Source organism: Lontra canadensis, unplaced genomic scaffold (assembly GCF_010015895.1).
Source record: "Lontra canadensis isolate GAN:19392208 unplaced genomic scaffold, GSC_riverotter_1.0 scaffold55, whole genome shotgun sequence".
Lineage (NCBI taxonomy): Eukaryota > Metazoa > Chordata > Mammalia > Carnivora > Mustelidae > Lontra > Lontra canadensis.
The window spans coordinates 2973777-2993418 of record NW_022631049.1 but is presented as its reverse complement, the minus strand read 5'-3'; the positions used below and the strand labels follow the sequence as shown (position 1 = coordinate 2993418).

Sequence of the window (19642 nt, the reverse complement as noted above, 5' to 3'; positions counted from 1 at the left end):
GAATTTACATGAATAGCTTTTCTAATCATAAATCAATCTGTTAGTCTTAGATAAAGTATGGGTAGTCATGATGTAATTTTAAATACATTGCCGTATTTGTTAATATATCACTTCAGATTTTGAAAATAAATTTTAAATTGAATTGGCTTTTTAATTTTCATTTTCTTGATCTTTATACTCTTTTATATCAACCTTCTACTAATCTCAGGAATGGAATTTTAGAGATCCTCTCTTAATATAATCCATAGAAAACTTCAATTCAGATAATTGTTTTATGAAGATTTTTTTATAACTCATATGTAAAAATGCCTAGGGGTACCTGGGTGGCTCAGTAGGTTAAGCAGCTGCCTTTGGCTCATGTTGCGATTCCAGCATCCTGGGATCAAGTCCTGCATCAGGCTCCATACTTTGTGGGGAACCTGCTTCTCCCCCTGCTTCTGCTCTCTGTCTCTCATAAATAAATAAATAAAATCTTTAAAAATAAATAAATAAATGAGGGGCCCCTGGGTGGTTCAGTTGGTTTAGTGGCTGCCTTTGGCTCAGGTCATGATCCCAGGGTCCTGGTTTCGAGCCTTCATCAAGCTCCCTGCTCAGCGGAGAGCCTGCTTCTCCCTCTACCTACCGCTCTGCCTACGTGTCCTGTCTATCTCTCTATCTCTCTGTCAAATAAATAAATTAATTTAAAAAAATGAATAAAATGCCTGGACCTAGAGTTTTTTTTAAATTCAATAGATTTTTGGCAAATGATTCAATTTCTGTTTCTTTTTTAATCTATTTGGTAATTTAATTTCTTCTGAATATGTTTATAGTATTTTTGTGATGAATTTTGACATTCCTAATCTGTGTTTATAATTCTCTTTTCATTCCTAATACTGCTTATTTATGCCTACGTCCTTTTTCTTAAGATCTCTATTGTTCCAACATTCAAGGCATAATTGTTTTAAGTGTTTAAGAAAGGCAACCTGTTTAAATCAATTATTAAATATATTTCTGATGATACAAGTTTAATTTTTCTGAGAATGCTCTATAATCATTCCACTTAGGCTACAGATTCACTGTTTTTTTCATATTCTGACTAGAAAGTAAGAATTTACTGGGTTTCATATTTTTTGATAGATCCACTGAATTCCTTGAAGAGTGAGGCTTATGTTTGGGTATTAGTAGGGCAACTTCATGCTTTAATAAATATTTTTGTCAAATGTTTTATTCAGGAGAATTTTGCAACTTTTGAAGTATACAACAAATCTCAGAAAAACCTAACCTGTAGGCATTTTTACTTTTCCCCCCCAAGTTTTTATTTTTAATTCCAGTTAGTTAACATACAGTGTAATATTAGTTTCAGGAGAATTTAATGATTCCACACTTAAATATAACACCCATTGCTCCTCATGATTAAGTGCACTTCTTTTTTTTTTTTTTTAATTATTATTTTTTTTAAATTTCTTTTCAGTGTTCCAGAATAAGTGCACTTCTTAATCCCCATCACCTACTTCACTCATCCTCCACCCTCGCCCCTCTGGTTACCATCAGTTTGTTCTCTTTGTAGTTAAGAGTCTGTTTCTAGGCATTTATAAAGGCACTTTAAATAAGGAATGAGGATCATATGCAGGAAAATCAGTTTTATATTTAGGATGTCAGCTCTAAGCAGTGAACCAGGACAGCCACACATTCTACCCTTCTTGCATTTCCTAATGACTAAGGATGTTTAACATCTTTTAATATGCTTATTTGCTATTTTTGCATCTTTTTTAGTGAAGTGTCTATTAGAATCTTTTTTGTCCATTTTTGTGGGGGGTTGTTTTCTGATGATTAGATCCTGGGTATATTCTAGATACAAGTTCTTTAACAGATATGGGATTTGCAAATATTTGCAAATATTATCTTCTAAGTCTCTGTTTTGTTTTTTCGTTATTTTACCAATGTTTTTCTAAAAGAGTTTTTAATTTCAACGAAGTCCACTTTATCCATTTTTTTCTTTTACAAATCTTGCTTTTGTGTCATACCTAAGAAAATTTTGCCTGAGGATCACAAAGGTAATTTCTTATTTTCTTACAGAAGTTTGATTGTTGTAAAAGCTATCCTTTTGCAGGTAGATTGCCTTTGTGACTTTGAAAAATCAGCTTTACATGTACGTGGAAACCTCTTCCTGGACTCGTCTTCTGTTTCAATAAATCTCGTTGTCTGTCTTTATTTCTAGCAAATCACTGCCTTGATTATTGTAGCTTTATGGTAGATCTTAATATCAGATGGTGTTAGTCTTTCAGTTTTCTTAGTCTTGTTCAGATTTGTTTAGGCTATTTAAGTTTTTGCATTTTCAATATTTTCTAAAGAATCAGCTTTTAGTTTCATTGATTTTTCTCTTATTCTTTTATTTCCATTTCATTGATTTCATCTCTGATCTTTATTATTTCCCCATTTGTACTTAATTCAGGTTTCATTTGCTCTTTTTTCCTAGGTCCTTAAGGTAGAAGCTACAACATATAATTTGCAATAAATCCCATTGGTTGTATTTTTCAGTTTAGGTGTTGTAATTTTTGTTTCCCAAAGTTCAACTTGGATCTTTTTTTAATGTTTAGTATTTTTTTTATTATTAACATATAATGTATGCCCCAGGGGTACAGGTCTGTGAATTGCCAGGTTTACACTTCACAGCACTCACCATAGCATATCCCTTCCCCAATGTGCATATAGTATGTTTTTTATATCCTCTTTCTCTCTGTTTAACCTTTGAAGAGATGAAATGTCATAACAACTGTTCCTTATCTGCTAGTTTTAACATCTATGTCAGTTTTGCTTGATTGATTTCCCCCCCTTATTATGGATTATATTTTCCTGTTTCTTTGCATGTCTGGTAACTTTTTGTTGGATTTCAGAGATTATTACCTTTGCCCTGTTGCTTACTAGATACATTTGTGTTTTTCCAAATATTCTTAAACTTTGTTCTGGGTTGCAGTTGAGTTACTTGGTAATAGTTTGATCCTTTGGGATATTCCCTCTAAAAAATGTTGGGCAGGATCCAAGTAATGTTTAGTCTGTGGCTAATTCCCCCACCAACTGATACCAGATTCTCTGAACATTATACCCAATGCCCCATGAACTATGAGGTTTTCCAGTTTAACAGGTAAGATCAGGAACTGTTCCCAACCTTGAATGAATGCCAGGCACTGATTTCATTAATTCTTTGAGAGAATTATTTTCTCAGCCTTCAGCAGATTCTTTACATACATGCACTGATTGTCAAGTAGTACTATGCATATCTCTGGAGTTTTCTCCTTGTTCAGCTCTCTCTTCTGTGGTACTTTGGTCATCCAAACTCTAGCTATCTCGGTTTTTTAGACACAGCTTTATCACTTCAGAACATGTACCAGATTCCACCTGAATTCTCCTTCTCTGTAGTCAGGAATCTCTCAAGGCAGTAAACTGGGGCAGTAGAAGGGCTATCATCATTTATATTCCTTCTCTGGGAGTCACTGCCCTTTGTTGTCTGATTCCAGTGTTTTTTCAACTTTATTGGGATGTGACTGATCCATGACATAAGGTCAGGTTGTACAACATGGTTTATACATACCTATATTATGAGATGATTACTACTAAAAGATTAGTTAACACAACCATCTCAACACATAATTACCATTTTTTATAGTGAGAACAATTGAACGTCTACTCTCTTTGAAATTTTCAAGTATATAATACAGTATTGTTAACCATAGTCACTACGCTGTACATTAAATTCCCCAGAATTTATTCATCTTAGAAAATTAAGTCTATACCTTTTGACCAGTATCTCCCCATTTTCTCCACCCCTCAGCCCTTGGCAATAACAGTCTACTCCCCATTTCTGTGAGTTTGTGATTTTTCTATTTCACATAAAAATAAGACTGTACAGCATTTGTCTTTTTCTGTCTTACAGTTCGTTTAACATAATGCCCTCAAGGTTTGTGTGTATTGTGTGTATTGCAGATGGTAGGATTTACACCTTTGTTAGGGCTGAATAATATAGCAGTGTGTGTGTGTGTGTGGTGTGTGTGTGTACACTCAATGCCAAGACACACACACACACACACACACACACACACACAATTTATACCATATATTCTTTATCTGTTCATCCTTCAGCAGACAGCTAGGTTTTTCCCATGCCTTGGGTAATTAATTTATAAATAATGATGCATTAAACATGGAAATGCAGATATTTCTTGGAGATACTGATTTTATTTCCTTTGGATATAGACCCAGTAGGATTACTGGATCATATGGTAGTCCTATTTTTAAATTTGTAAGGAATGTCCATACTGTTTTCCATATAGGCTGAATCAGTTTACATTCCTACCAGCAATGTAAAAGTTTCCTTTTCTCCACATCCTTACTGGCACTTGTTATTTCTTGTCTATTTGATGACAACCATTCCAACAGGTGTGAGGTGGTATCTCATTGTGGTTTCATTTCCGTTTTCCTGATTATTAGTGATGTTGATTATTTTGCATGTAGCTTTGCAAATGTTAGCCATTTATATATTGACTTTGGAAAAATGTGTATTCGGGCCCTTTACTGTTTTTTTTAATCAGATGATGATTTTTTTTCAGATTTCAGTTTTTGCTACTGAGTTACCTGAGTATTTTATAGATGCTTAGTATTAGCCCTTTATCAGATACATGGTCTTCAAATATTTCCTCCCATTCAATAGATTGCCTTTTCATTCTTTTGATCATTTTGATTGCTGTGCAAAAGCCTTTTAATCTGATATAGTCCCAGTTGTTGGTTTTGCTTTTGTTGCTTATGCTTTTGCTGTTAGAAAAAAAAAAAAATTCATTGCTAAGACCAGTGTCAGATTTTTCCCTATGTTTTCTTCTAGAGTTTTATGGTTTCAGGTCTTTCATTTAAGTTGTTAATCCATTTTGAGTTAAAGTGTATGAGTGGTGGTAAGATAGGGGTCCAGTTTTATCCTTTTGCATACGGTTATCCAGTTTTCCTAGCATCATTTCTTGAAGAGAACGATCCTTTCCTCCTTGAGTATTCCTGGCTCCCTTGTTAAATATTAGTTGACTCCATGTGCAAGACTTTATTTCTGAGCTCTTGATTCTGTTCTGTTGGTCTGTAATTCTGTTTTTTTTTTAATATCATGCCATACTGCTTTATATTCTACAGCTTTGTAATAGAGTTTGAAATGAGAAAGTGTGATACCTCCAACTTTGTTCTTTCTTAGTATTGCTTTGTCTATTCAGTGTCTTTTCTGTTGCCATACAAATTTTAGGATTTTTTTTTTTATTTCTATGAAAAATGTCATTAGAATTATGGCAAGGATTGTGTTGTATCTATAGATAGCTTGGGTAGTGTGGATATCTTACAATGTTACTGCCTTAAGAACATGAATATTTTTCTATTTATATCTTCTTTCATCAAAGTCATAGTTTTCAGTGTACAAATCTTTCACCTCCCTTTTTATTCCTAAGTATTTTATTTATTTATTTTTTTGGTGCTATTATGAATGGACTTTTAAAAATTTCTTTTTCAGATGTTTCATTATTAGTGTATAGAAATGTAATTGATTTTTCTATGTTTCTTTTGTATCCTGCTGCTTTACTGAATTTATTGATTAGTTCTAACAATTTTTTTGGTGAAGTCTTTAGCATTTTTTATATACAAGGTTATATCATCTGCAAACAAAGACAATTTTACTTTTCCTTTCTGATTTGGGTGCTTTTTATTTCTTTTTCTTGCCTGATTGTTCTGGCTGTGAGTTCCAGTACTACGTTTAATAGGAGTCGGGAGAGTGGGCTGTCTTGTGTTTTTCCTGATCTTATGAGGAAAAGCTTTCAACACTTTACCATTGGGTATGTTAGCTGTAGGCTTGTCATATTTGGCCTCTTATGTAGAGGTACATTCCTTTTAATACCCACTTGGGTGAGACATCTTAACATGAAAGAATGTTGAATTTTATCAAATACTTCTTCAGTATCTATTGAGATAATTATATGATTATTATATCTTTTTCTATTAATGTGATGTATCAGATTTAATCACATATATTGAACCATCCTTGCATCCTAGAAATGAATCCCACTTGATCATGGTATATGATACTCTTAATTTGCTGTTTAATTTGGTTTGCTAGTATTTTGTTGAGAATTTTTTCATCTATATACATCAGGGATATTGGCTTATAGTTTTCTTTTCCTGTAGTATCCTTATCTGCCTCTGGTAGCAGGGTAATGCTGGCCTTGCAAAATGAATTTGGAAGTGTTCCCTTCAGTTTTCTGGAACAGTTTGAAAAGGATTGGCATTAACTTTTTTTTTTTTAACGTTTTTTAGAATTTGGCCTTGAAGCCATTTGGTATTGAACTTTTCTTTGTTGGGAGATTTTTGGTTGCTTGCTCAATCTTCTTACTCATTATTAATATATTCAGATTCTTTTATTTCTTTTTTTTTTAATTTCTTTTCAGCATAACAGAATTCATTGTTTATGCACCACACCCAGTGCTCCATGCAATACGTGCCCTCCATAATACCCACCACCTGGCTCCCTCAACCTCCCACTCCCTGCCCCTTCAAAACCCTCAGATTGTTTTTCAGATTTTTTTTATTTCTTGATAGATCGTATGTTTTTAGGAATTTACTCATTTCTCCTAGATGGTCCAATTTGTTGGCATATAATTATTCCTAATAGTCTCTTATAATTCTTTGAATTTCTATGGTACCAGTTGTACTGTCTTCTCTTTCATCTCTGATTGTTTTTAAGGTTTCAAATGTAGTTTATTTCTTCAGTCATGCTGTATTTTAATTGGTCCACAGTACTTTTACTTGTCATCAATTATAAGTTGATTTTAAAGCAATTCCGTATTATACCAGCTGGGGTGATTACTGATCTCTCCATTCCTTTGGGTTGAATGTGCCAACAGGAGACAGGTTCCATTCTATTCCAATTTGTGTTGCTGTATATGCCTGTTTGGCAACACAGAAAGTGGCTCTACTATCTAATACAGCATTGCCACATTTGGTGTGGAAATCAGGTGTCCCTTTCTGGTAGCTCTATCTTGCCATTGTTTGCTGAGTGCTTTGATGTTGGAGACAACTTAGAGACATTTTAGAGCATGTGGGAAACATCATGAAGCAGAAGACAAAATGGAAACTGCAGCTATTGGTTTGCTACAACTTCGTGCCAAGTCCCCTTGCAAAGAGCCCTGAAAAACCTCTACTTTTTTTTTTTTTGTCTTTTTTTTCCTGATAAATCTAGCTAAAGGTTTACCAGTTTTGTTTATCTTTTCAAAAAACCAACTTTTAGTTTCATTAAGCTGTCTTATTATTTTCCTCTAATCCATTTCATTTTCTTTTTGCTCGTATTTTTATTTCCTTCCTTCTGCTTATTTGGAGTTTGTGTGTTCTTTTTCCATTTCCTTAAAATATAAATTTAGATTGTTTATTTAAATGTCTCATTTGTTAATATAAGTATTTATCACTATCAACTTCTGTCTTAGATCTGCTTTTCTGTATCCCCTATGTTTTGGTACGTTGGTTTTCCATTTTCATTTGTTTCAAGATTTTTTTTTATTTCCTTTTTAATTTTTTTTCTTTGGCCCATTTTTTGCTCAGGAGTGTGTTTTTTTAATTTCTACATATTTGTGGATTTTCCATTTTTTTCTCCTGTTACCTAGTTCTAGTTCCATACCATTTGGTCAAAAAAGAGACTTGGTCTGATTACAATCTTCTAAATTTGCTAAGACATTTCTTGTGACCTAAAATATGATCTGTCCTGGAGAATCTTCCATATCTACTTGAATGTATATTCTGCTGCTGTTGGTTGGAATGTTCTGTATATGTCTGCGAGGTCAATTTTGTCTAATGTATAGTTCAAATCCAGTATTTCCTTATTAATTTTATGTTTGGATGATCAGTCCATTCTTGGAGGTGGGATCCCCACAATAGTAGTGGAACCTGCTATTATTGTCTGTTTCTTCCTTCAGATCTGATAATGGTTGGTTAATATATTTAGGTGCTCTAATGTGAGGTACATACATGTTTAAAATTGATATATATTGTTTGAAGACTGTTGTCTTTATCATTCTATAATGAACTTCTTTTGTCTTTTGTTACAGTTTTTGACTTAAAGTCTATTTTGTCAGATATAAGAATAGTTACCCTGCTCTCTTTTGGTTACCATTTTCTTGGAATATCATTTTTCATCCTTTCACTAGAAGCCTATATGTGTTCTTAAAGCTGATGTAACTATTACAAGCATTATATACCTAGATTTTGTTTTTTCAGCCGTTCAGCCTCTCTGTTCCTTTTGATTGGATAATTTAATCCATTTACAATTTTTTAAATTTTATTTATTTATTTGATGGAGAGAGACAATGAGAGAGAGAGGGAACACAAGCAGGGGAGTGTGAGAGGGAGAAGCGGGGAACCGAGCAGAGAGCCTGATGGGAGCCTGATGTGGGACTCAGTCCCAGGATCATGGGATCATGACCTGAGCAGAAGGCGGATGCTTAACAACTGAGCCACTCAGGCACCCCCTCCATTTACATTTAAAGTACTTATTGGTAGGTAAGCACTAATGCCATCATATTATTTTGTGAATGTTTTGTAGTTTTTCCCCCTCTTTCTTCCTCTCTTGCTATCTTCCTTTGTAATTGATGATTTTACTTGGTAGTATTCTTTGATTTCTGTTCTCTTTATCTTTTGTGCATCTACTGTTGGTTCTTGTTTTGTGGTTACCATGAGAGTTACATGAAATAACTTATAGATATAACAGTCTATTTTAAGCTGATTACAACCTAACTTGGATCATTCAAATAAACCTCTACCCTTTTACTCTCTCTGCACATTTTATGTTTTGATGTCACAATTATATCTTTTTATGTTGTATAGGGGTTAACAAATAATTGTAATTATAGTTTGTCTTTTAACTTTAATACCAGAATGAAATGATTAAAACACTACCATATTACAGTACTATAGTATTCTGAATTTGGTTATATACTTTACTACTGTGTTTTATATTTTTTATATGTTTTTATGTTACTAACTAGTATCTTTTCATTTCAACTTAAAGAAATTTCTTCAAGCATTTCTTATAAGGCTGTTCTGGTGGTGATGTCCTCCCTCAACTTCTGGTACTCTTGGAAGTTATTTATCTCTACTTCATTTTTGAAGGACAACTTTGTCAGATAAAGTGTTCTTGGTTGGTAGTATTTTTCTTACATCACTTTGAATATATTACCCCCCTCTCTTCTGACTTGTAAGATTTCTGCTGAGAAAGCCATTGATAGCCTCATGGAGGTTCCCTCGTATGTGAGAATTTTTTTTTTCTCTTGCTGCCTTTAAAATTTTCTGTCTTTGATTTTAGATAGTTTTCTTATAGTGTGCCTGAGAGAAGATTTGGTGGGGGATTGAAACTTTTCAGGGATTTTCAGGCTGCATGAACTTAGATGTCCACATCTCTCATCAGATTTGGGAAGTCATATCTTTAAATAAGTTTTCTGCCCCTTCCTCCTCTTATCCTTCTGGGACTCCAATAATTATAGATTGTTCCTCTTATGGAATCCCATAATTCATAGTCTTTTTCACTTTCTAAAATTTTTCTTCTTGCTCCTTTGACTGGATAATTTCAAATGACCTGCTTCAGATTCACTAATTTTTTCTGCTACTTGGTCAGATCTATTGTTGAAGCTCTCTGTTGAATTCTTCAGTTTAGTTATTGTGTTTTCCAGCTCTAGAATTGCTTTTTTGTTTTTTGGGTGTTTTTTTTTTATGGTTTCTTTTTCATTGTTGAACCTCCTATTTTTGTTCATGTACTGTTTTCCTAATTTTGTTTAGTTGCCTATCTGTATTATCTAGTAGTTACCAAATTCCTTTAAAAGGATTGTTCTGAATTCTTTCTTAAATAGTTAATGATCCTGTTTAAAATTTTTTATTTTTTTTAGATCTTTATTTCTAAAGGTTCGTTTTTTAGAGCTTTATTAGTTTGTTTTGATGGTGTCATGTTTACTTGATTCTTCAGAATCCTCATATTCTTATGTTGGTATTTGCTCATTTGAGGAAGCAGTTTCTTTTCCAGCCTCTGTAGGTTTGCTTTGGCAGGGAAAGAAAGACCTTCACCGTTGAGCTCAGGGGAGGGTTCTGTAGGCAGCTGCTAGCAGCTTCTGGCAAACAGTGCTTGCTCTCAGGATCTCTAGTTGGGTGGGGCCAATGTCTGTGCTCTGACATTGGTTGGGGTAACTGCTTCTGTTTTGTAGGCAGGTGGGTCTGATGGCTAGACTCTGCATTCAAGCATAACCGCTGGTTTGTATCTGTATGCAGGCAGAGCTACTTGCTGGGCTTTGCAATCGCACATGGTTGGAGGTTGCAGGTTATGTTTCCTGGCAAGGTGGTATTGCTGGTGCACTCTGCGATTGGGCAAGGCCACATGCTGAGCTCCGAATTTGCCTCTAGTTGATTGGAGTCTCCAAGCTGCACCCCGTGGCTTGATGCTGCCACTGGCAGGGACTCTACATCCAAATAAGGCCATACACAGGGCTTTGCAAACAGATGGGAACTCAGGCTGTGCTTCTTGATCAGATGGGGCTGTAGGCTGTACCCCAAGTTGGATGAGGCTGCCGGCCTAGGCTCTACGATTGAGGAGGCTACTGGCTGTGCTCTGCTATTAGACATTGCCTCTTGCTGGGCTTCCTAGTTGGGAAGGACTGCCAGCTGTACCCCACAGTTGGATGGGACTGGAGGCTGTGCTCCATGGTCAGGCAGGGTTACCTTCTGGGCTCACTGATCTGGTAGAGCCACAGGCTATGTTGTAATTAGGTGGGGTGACTGGCTATGCATTCCATCTGGGTGAGTCTGCAAGCTATTCCCAGCAGCTGGATGGGACTATAGGCTGTTTGTGCTGCTGGATGGACCTGTCAGGTTGAGCTCCAGAACTGACCAGGGGCTCTGGCTGGGCAAGGTTGTGAGGCAGGGCTGGAAGCTATGCTCGACAGCAGGGGGATGCTGCTGGGGTTGGCACCCTACCTGAACAGAACTGTAGAATGGGCTCTGTGGTGCCTGGAATCACTGGCCAGGATTCCCAGTCAGGAGCTGCTGGAGGCTATGGAGGCTCTACTTAGCAGTTTGACGGGACTACTGACTTGCTTCACTGCACAGGCAGGCCATAGGATGTGTTATATGCTACCCATGGCTACCTGGTATCTTTGGTCAGGCTTCCCTGTTGGGTGGGGCTGGAGACTATGCCCAGCAGTTAGGTGTGGCCAGTGACTTGTTTCTCTGCGTTAGTGGGTGATGGGATGTGCTGCATAGGCCTAGCTGCTTAGGGCAGGCTTCCTGCAGTGGGGCTGGAGGCTATGCTCAGCATTTGATCAGGGCTGCTGACTTGCTTCTTGTGTAGGTGGGGCTCCTCACTGAGGTATCCCTTTGACTGGGGACCCAAACAAAGCAGAACTGCCACTGAAGCTCCCTGGCCAGTTGGAGGCACTGACTCAGCTCTGCACATAATTGGATCCAGGGTCAGGAATCTGTTCAGGCCCCACAACTAACAGGAATACAGTTGGCCAAGATCTGCACACTTGTTGCTATGAGTGCCTTCTATTTGTGACTGATTCTCCCAGTAGTCTCCAAGAGGCATTTCTTTTTTTTTTTTTTTAAAGATTTTATTTATTTGACAGAGAGAGATCACAAGTAGGCAGAGAGGCAAGCAGAGAGAGAGAGAGAGAGAGGGAAGAGGAAGCAGGCTCCCCGCCTAGCAGAGAGCCCAATGCGGGACTCGATCCCAGGACCCTGAGATCATGACCTGAGCTGAAGGCAGAGGCTGAACCCTCTGAGCCACCCAGGCAGCCCTCTGTGAGGCATTTCTTAAGTGGAGCTCCCAGGAGACATCAGGGATGCTAGGGAAGCTTGATGTCCACCTCGAATTCTTCCTTTTCTCACTGGAGAAACTGTAGGACCGGGGGATCCCCTTGGGTAGCATTGCACTGTCTTGGAGGAGGAGAAATGCAGTCAAAGTAAAACTGCTCCTCTTACCTTATTCTAATGAGGTTTTTCTCAGTTTTTGTGGGCCAAGTGGGATCTTCACAAATATCTTGTCTATAGATAGTTGTTAGTTGCCCTTTCCCTAAAGGGGACTAAAGTTGGGAACCACCTATTTTGCTCTCTAGTGTCTGTCTCCTGATTCCAGTCTTATTAAATCATTGTTTCATATATTTTGTCTGGGTTTTCAGTTGTTTCAGGCCTTATGGTAAATTTAATCTCTTTATTAATTCATCTTGGCCAGAATATGTTCTCTATCTTTTGCATGGTAAGTATGATTTGAAACAAACAAACAAAAAAAACCCCTCAAATCCCAAATATTCAGATAATGTCCTTGTAGACTGACTCTTTTCTGGATGGGTTTTGGAAAGAATAGTCCTTATTGTGTAATTTTTTTTACATTGGCTTCTCCGTTGCTTTTATCTACAGTTTTTCCACAGTTGGATTACAATATTGCACATTATAATGTTATATAAATTACTAGTTCGTGTATGTTTTATTAAAATTAGATTGGATTTAGTACTTAATGGAAATCTGCTGAAATGATTTTATGCTCCTTTTTCCTGCCTATTTTACACTAATGCTTTTCCATCAATATATGAAGAAATGAGATGAAAAGGAGAACCTAGACTTATCTTTGTATTGTCTGAAATTTTCTATCATTAAGGTATGTTCTGGAAAAGGACATTCTTGTCCTATGGCATATTGCTGTCAGAATAAATCCCAAGAGGTAGTAGTTTTATTCTGTTTTCAAATTATTTCCTAGAATTCAGCCGTCTAATTCAGAAAGAGATTAAGAGGCAAATTTTAAAAACTAAATACCATGAAATGCCTCATTTATGAATGTATGCACATTTGAGCTTATAAATGGGGTAATTGTGCACCTAACAACTCTATTTATTTTATCATTATTCACTTTGTATGTATACAAATGAAGGCTTTGTAATTCAAATTTTGTAGCCTGGGATACTTATGATTAGAGAATGGTTATTTTTCACGCTGTTGTTCAATGTTAATGCATACAATTACAGAATACCTCATTTCCTCTGGTAGAGCTGTACCAAGAGTTTCTTTACTAAACAGGTATTCTGAAGTGGTATAGGTAAGTAATAGTTAATTTGATTTCCTCTGCTATATAAAGTGTTCAAAAAGGTATAAAAAATCTATATTGGAGTCTTTGCATCAAAGGACTGAATTGACATCTGAATTTAAGTTCTGCCAAGTATATTTTAAAAATTGTTTCCTTTGGGACACCTGGGTGGCTCAGGTGGTTAATTGTCTGCCTTTAGCTCAGGTCATGATCCCAGGGTTCTGGGATGAAGTCCTACATCAGGCTCCTTGCTCAGTGGGGAGCCTACTTCTCCCTCTGCCTCTCTCTTTCTCTCTCTGACAAATAAACAAATAAAATCTTTTAAAAAAGATAAAGTAAATAAAAATAAAAGTTATTTCCTTAAAATGATTGTGATAAGAATAGATAACCCCAGATATTTTGAAATTACAGCTCATCTCTAAAATGACTGAGCGCAGATACGCCAAAATTATGCTAAGTACTTTTACAGATTTTGTAAGAAAACTCAGCCATTGTTTAATCTTCACAATAATTATGCAAATGTATATATACAGAAGGATGGATGGATAGATGGATAGATGGATATGTGTATGTGTGTTAGTTTTCTATTGCTGCTATAGCAAATACCACAATCTTTATGGCTCAGAACAATAGTAATTTATTCTCTTACAGTTTGGGAGACAGAAATCTGAAATGAGTTTTACTAAGCCCAAACCAAAATGTCAGCAGGGCCATATTTCCTCCAGGAAGCCCTAGGGGAGAATCTGTTTTCTTGCTTTTCCCAGCTTCTAAAGTTGCATTCCTCATATCTGTTGCTCATGACCCCATCCTCCATCTTTAAAGCTAATAGCCACACCATCGTCTCTTCTGCAGTAGAATTTCCCTCTGCCTCCCACTTACAAGAACCTTTGTGATTACAGTTAGGGCCCACCTGGCTAATCCAAGACTATCTCCCTCATCTCAATATCCTTAACCTAATTAATCACATATTTAAAGTTTCTTTTGCCATTTAAGGTAGCATTTATAGGTTCCAGGATTGGGATATAGATGTCTTTTATGGCCAAAATGGAGTACAGAATATTGCCAAAGTCATATAAAAACAAAACATGTTAGAAACAAGTCTTGTTTGGAAGTTGTACAGATAGGTTAATAATATAAACAAGAGATCCTGGAGTTCCTCTGCTATGTTCCAACATTTTATTTTATTGACTGATACTTTTTATTTCTGATAGAAACAAACAGGACATTAATCTTCAGTTCCCCCCCGCCAATATACTTCATCTCCTAGTCTTGTCTTACTATTCTATAAAACCAATACTTAGTAACCTAAGGTCATGAGTTCATGAATTAGAGCACAGATGTACATAGCCTGATATTGTGATTAATTCAGAAGTAATTTGTATTTGCTATTTGAACACAGGCACGTGTTCAGATACATGCTTTCTTGTTTCCCTTCAGCCTTTTTGTCAGCCTCACCTTCACCTTTACTGCTCTTGACACTAATGAAGAATTGATCACTTTGCTACTGATGGTGTTTTTCTAAGTTATATGAGAGTTTTTAGGACACAGTTCTTTTTTTTTTTTAATTAATTTTTTTTCAGTGTTCCAAGATTCATTATTTATGTACCATACCCAGTGCTCAATGCAATGTGTGCCCTCCATAATACCCACCACCAGGCTCACCCGTCCCCCCACCCGCCTCCCCTCTAAAACCCTCAGTTTGTTTCTCAGAGTCCACAGTCTCTCATGATTTGTCTCTCCCTCCAATTTGCCCCAACTCACTTCTCCTCTCCTTCTCCCAATGTCCTCCATGTTATTCCTTATGCTCCGCAAGTAACTGAAACCATATGATAATTGACTCTCTCTGCTTGACTTATTTCACTCAGCATTATCTCCTCCAGTGCCATCCATATTGATACAAAAGTTGGGTATTCATCCTTTCTGATGGAGGCATAATACTCCATTGTATACATGGACCATATCTTCTTTATCCATTCATCTGTTGAAGGGCATCTTGGCTCTTTCTACAGGTTGACGACTGTGGCCATTGCTGCTATGAACATTGGGGTACAGATGGCCCTTCTTTGCACTATATCTGTATCTTTGGGGTAAATACCCAGTAGTGCAATTGCAGGGTCATAGGGTAGCTCTATTTTTAATCTCTTAAGGAATCTCCACACTGTTTTCCCAAGTGGCTTCACCAACTTGCATTCCCACCAATAGTGTAAGAGGGTTCCCCTTTCTCCATATCCTCTCCAACACTTGTTGTTTCCTGTCTTGTTGATTTGGGCAATTCTAACTGGTATAAGGTGGTATCTCAATGTGGTTTTGATTTGAATCTCCCTTGTGACTAATGATGATGAACATGTTTTCATGTGTCTGTTAGCCATTTGTATGTGTTCATTGGAGAACTGTCTTTTCATGTCTTCTGCCCATTTTTTGACATGATTATCTGTTTTGTGTGTGTAGAATTTGAGGACTTATTTATAGATCTTGGATATCAGCCCTTTGTATCTAGTGTCATTTGCAAATACCTTCTCCCATTCCGTAGGTTGCCTCTTTGTTTTGTTGACGGTTTCCTTTGCTGTGCAGAAGCTTTTGATCTTGATGATGTCCCAAAAGTTCATTTTTGCTTTTGTTTCCTTTGCCTTTGGAGACATATCTTGAAAGAAGTTGCTGTGGCCGATGTTGAAGAGGTTACTGTGTTCTCCTCTAAGATTTTGATAGATGCCTCACATTGAATTCTTTTATCCATTTCGAGTTTATCTTTGTGTATGGTATAAGAGAATGGTTGAGTTTCATTCTTCTATACATAGCTGTCCAGTTTTCCCAGCACCATTTATTGAAGAGACTGTCTTTTTTCCACTGTATATTTTCTCCTGCTTTGTCAAAGATTAGTTGACCATAGAGTTGCAGGTCAATATCTGGGCTCTCTACTCTGTTCCGCTGGTCAATGTGTCTGTTTTTGTGCCAGTACCATGCTATCTTGGTGATCACAGCTTTGTAGTAAAGCTTGAAATCAGGCAACATGATGCCCCCAGTTTTTTCTTTTTCAACATTTCCTTAGCAATTTGGGGTCTCTTCTGGTTTCATACAAATTTTAGGATTGTTTGTTCCAGCTCTTTGAAAAATACCGGTGGAATTTTGATTGGGATGGCTTTGAAAGTATAGATTGCTTTAGGCAGTATAGACATTTTAACAATGTTTATTCTTCATATCCATGAGCATGGAATACTTTTCCATCTTTTTGTGTCTTCTTCAATTTCTTTCATGAGTGTTCTGTAGTTCCTTGAGTATAGATCCTATACCTGTTTGGTTAGGTTTATTCCGAGGTATCTTATGGTTCTTGGTGCTGTTGTAAATGGAATTGATTTTCTAATTTCTCTTTCTGTATTTAATAATACCTATTCTCCTGAAGCTGTTTCAAAAAATGGAAAGAGAAGGAAAACTTTCAGACTCTTTCTATGAAGCCAGCATTACCCTGATCCCCAACCAGGCAAAGACCCATCAAAAAGGAGAATTTCAGACCAATATCCCTGATGAGTGTGGATACCAAGATTCTCAACAAGATCCTAGCTAATAGGAGGATCCAACAATACATTAAAAAGATTATCTACCATGACCAGGTGGGATTTATTCCTGGGATGCAAGGGTGGTTCAACATTTACAAATCAATCAATGTGATAGAACAAATCAGTAAGAGGACACAGTTCTAAAGATTCCTTTATTCCTAGAAGATCATAGATCTCTGTGCTCGATTATTTTTTTCTGTTTTTGTTCAGTATCATTCCATTGTTTATGCCTTAAACTAAACCTTTGGAGAGAAAATTTTATTTTGTACTTCTAATATATGGTTTGTGACTTTTAGAGTTACTGATAAGTATGTTATAGCCAAGTAAGCATTAATTTTGTTACATTATTTATAAGCTAAATATTTACATTTTCTTTTTCTAACTACAGGATACCAGAAGGTCCCATTGATCAGGGGCCAGCTTCAGGAAGGGTTCGTGCTTTAGAAGAACAGCTTTTGAAGGCCAAAGAACAGATTGAAAATTATAAGAAGCAAACTAGAAATGGTAGGTGATTATACAGGGTTTTTCCTCTTTAATATATTGATATTACCACAATTAAAAATTTTCTTTATCAAAATGTTGGGAATATTGATACTATTTATTCTTTTACTGCAGGTCTGGGGAAGGATCATGAAATACTAAGGAGGAGGATTGAAAATGGAGCTAAAGAGCTCTGGTTTTTTCTACAGAGCGAATTGAAGAAATTAAAGAATTTAGAAGGAAGTATACTCCAAAGACATGCAGATGAATTTCTGTCAGATTTGGGACATCATGAAAGGTGCTGTTCTTTTTTTACATTTAATTTGGGCTTTGGTAAAGATTATAATCTAAGAATATAAACTGGAACTTTTGTTAATTTCTCTACATATTTAGGAGAAGAGTACCTGAGGTTTCAAGGACAGTAACTCCCAAATGTACTTCATTGACTAAAACATATCACTGGAAAAGATTTAAAATGTATTTCTAGAAATCTTTATGTAAACCCTAAGTAAACTCTGAAGGTAGAGTGTCAGCCAGTAATACATTAAAATATCTTCCTATGAATTTCCTTGATTTACAATCAATAATTGGAGTATGTAGTTTTTACATTACAGTACATTGGAACTCATACTGAGGCTGGCAGTTAGGTTTCTAATTCAAACATTAAAAACTTCAAAATAGCACCTTTTTAGGATTTCTAATTAAAGGTTAACAGGTTTTTGATAAAAGTGTGCAATCTTTTAATTATTTTTCTACTTAGTTGCTAGAAAGAAGAATCTGAAATTTCCTGTTAAATTTATTTCTCCTGTTTACACATTCCTGAAAATATGCAGTTTATCTTCCATAGAAAAGAAAACATTTTGGTACTGGTGTATTCATGCAGAACACAGTGTATCTGAGAATCATTATAAATAAAATGAAACCTGTCCTTAGGCCTATTATATATACAAGTCTATATTCCCAGTAGGATTCTAATGGCAATTACTGTCTCATTAGTGAACAGTAAAAGAAAAATTGTTGTATTAACAAAACCTACCACTGTGAAGAAGAAAAGAATTACTCCACAACCAAAAGAATCATATATATTAACATCATTAGCAATACTGTATGGATTTTGAAATACTGTTTTGCTGTTTTAAGTGAAATTACAAATAAAATGCATCGGTTTATTGGAATCATTTTAGCATTAATCTATAGAAGTAAGCATAAATTTCAAGAGGCATTCAGCAGTCCCTTTGAAAGTTTTAGCCATACTTAGACCATTAGACCAAGTGCTGACTAATTCCATCCTTATTGCTTCTCTACAATTCTGGGCATCATGATTCTGCTAATTGGAGCTGTATGCTTCTGTGCTTTGCTTATTGAGGAAAATGTAGATCTGAAGAGGATTTGAGTTGGATAGACTGTGTGGTATTTAAAGGAGAATTTTGAATTCTTAGTGTTTAATTTTAAAGTTTGAGTGATTAAAGTACTTGAGAATTTAATCTTCAGATCTTTTCTAAATTAAAATTATTATTTAAAGAATTATTTTGTGCATATATTTTGTGACTATGTAGAAATGGAAAAATATGTACAAATGTACAAATGTAAAAAGTATTGGGCCCAAAGTTGAATTAAATGAATGTTAAATTTTTGGTAAGTTGAATTTTATTTTAAATATGTTATGATTCTTGATACTACCTTTTAGTATAGGTTAAATAATAATACTATTTCACTAAAAACAAAAAAAGGCACCTTCCCAACCCCAGTCCTTGCCAGTCATTAGGTCTGTTTCTTGTACCTATAATTTTGTCTTTTCTAGAACTTTGTGTAAATGCAATCATTATGTTATGTAGCTTTTGAGTGTGGTTTCTTTCAGTTGACTTGTGCCTCTGAGATTCACCCATGTTGTTTTGTGTATTCGTAGTTCATTCTTTTTATTGCTGAATAATATCCCACTGTATAGATACACCACCGATAGTTTATCCATTCACCATTTGAAGGACATGTGGGTTGTTTACTTGTTTCTGGTGATTATGTGTAAAGCCACTACAAACATTAACATGCATGTTTTTGCAGAAACATGTTTTCATTGCTTTTGGATTAAATATCTAGAGCAGGCTTTGTGAGTCGTATGTTGAGTGTCTCTTTAATTTATAAGATACTGCCAAACTAGATTTTCAAGTGATGATTTCATTCTAGCAATTGCATATTACCACACTTCATAGTAATACAGTCAAATTTACCTGCTGCTTTTGACATCATTGAGCATGAATTGATTGTGACCTCTTTGAAATAGTGAGGAGATTAAGTTAAGAGTGATTATTTTTGTCATAGTGATTTTATTATATGTGTAGTAGTGTAGGTTCGGTGCTTGGATTTCTTACTATACATATCTGTCCCTCAACCTCTGGGGATAGCATGGAAAATTCTGCCTTAGCACCGTCTTAGGTTGCCCAGAGACATACTTAACTTAATCACTGTTGCTTTGGTTCTTTTTGCATTTCTTATATATTGCCAGACACCAATGTTT

General features: G+C 35.8%; 1 protein-coding gene and 1 pseudogene across 6 annotated transcripts in view; one reads left to right on the top strand and one right to left on the bottom strand.

Annotated features, from left to right (window-relative positions):
* FUT8 (fucosyltransferase 8) overlaps positions 1-19642 on the top strand; it is a 302069-nt gene that overhangs the window by 193828 nt on the left and 88599 nt on the right. For all 6 annotated transcript variants that reach the window (XM_032875174.1, XM_032875175.1, XM_032875170.1 and 3 more), the window contains 2 exons: positions 17039-17154; positions 17266-17428. In XM_032875174.1, the coding sequence (XP_032731065.1) occupies positions 17039-17154; positions 17266-17428 (279 nt within the window). The remainder of the gene's footprint in view (positions 1-17038; positions 17155-17265; positions 17429-19642) is intronic.
* On the bottom strand, positions 6856-7186 carry LOC116878036 (annotated as a pseudogene).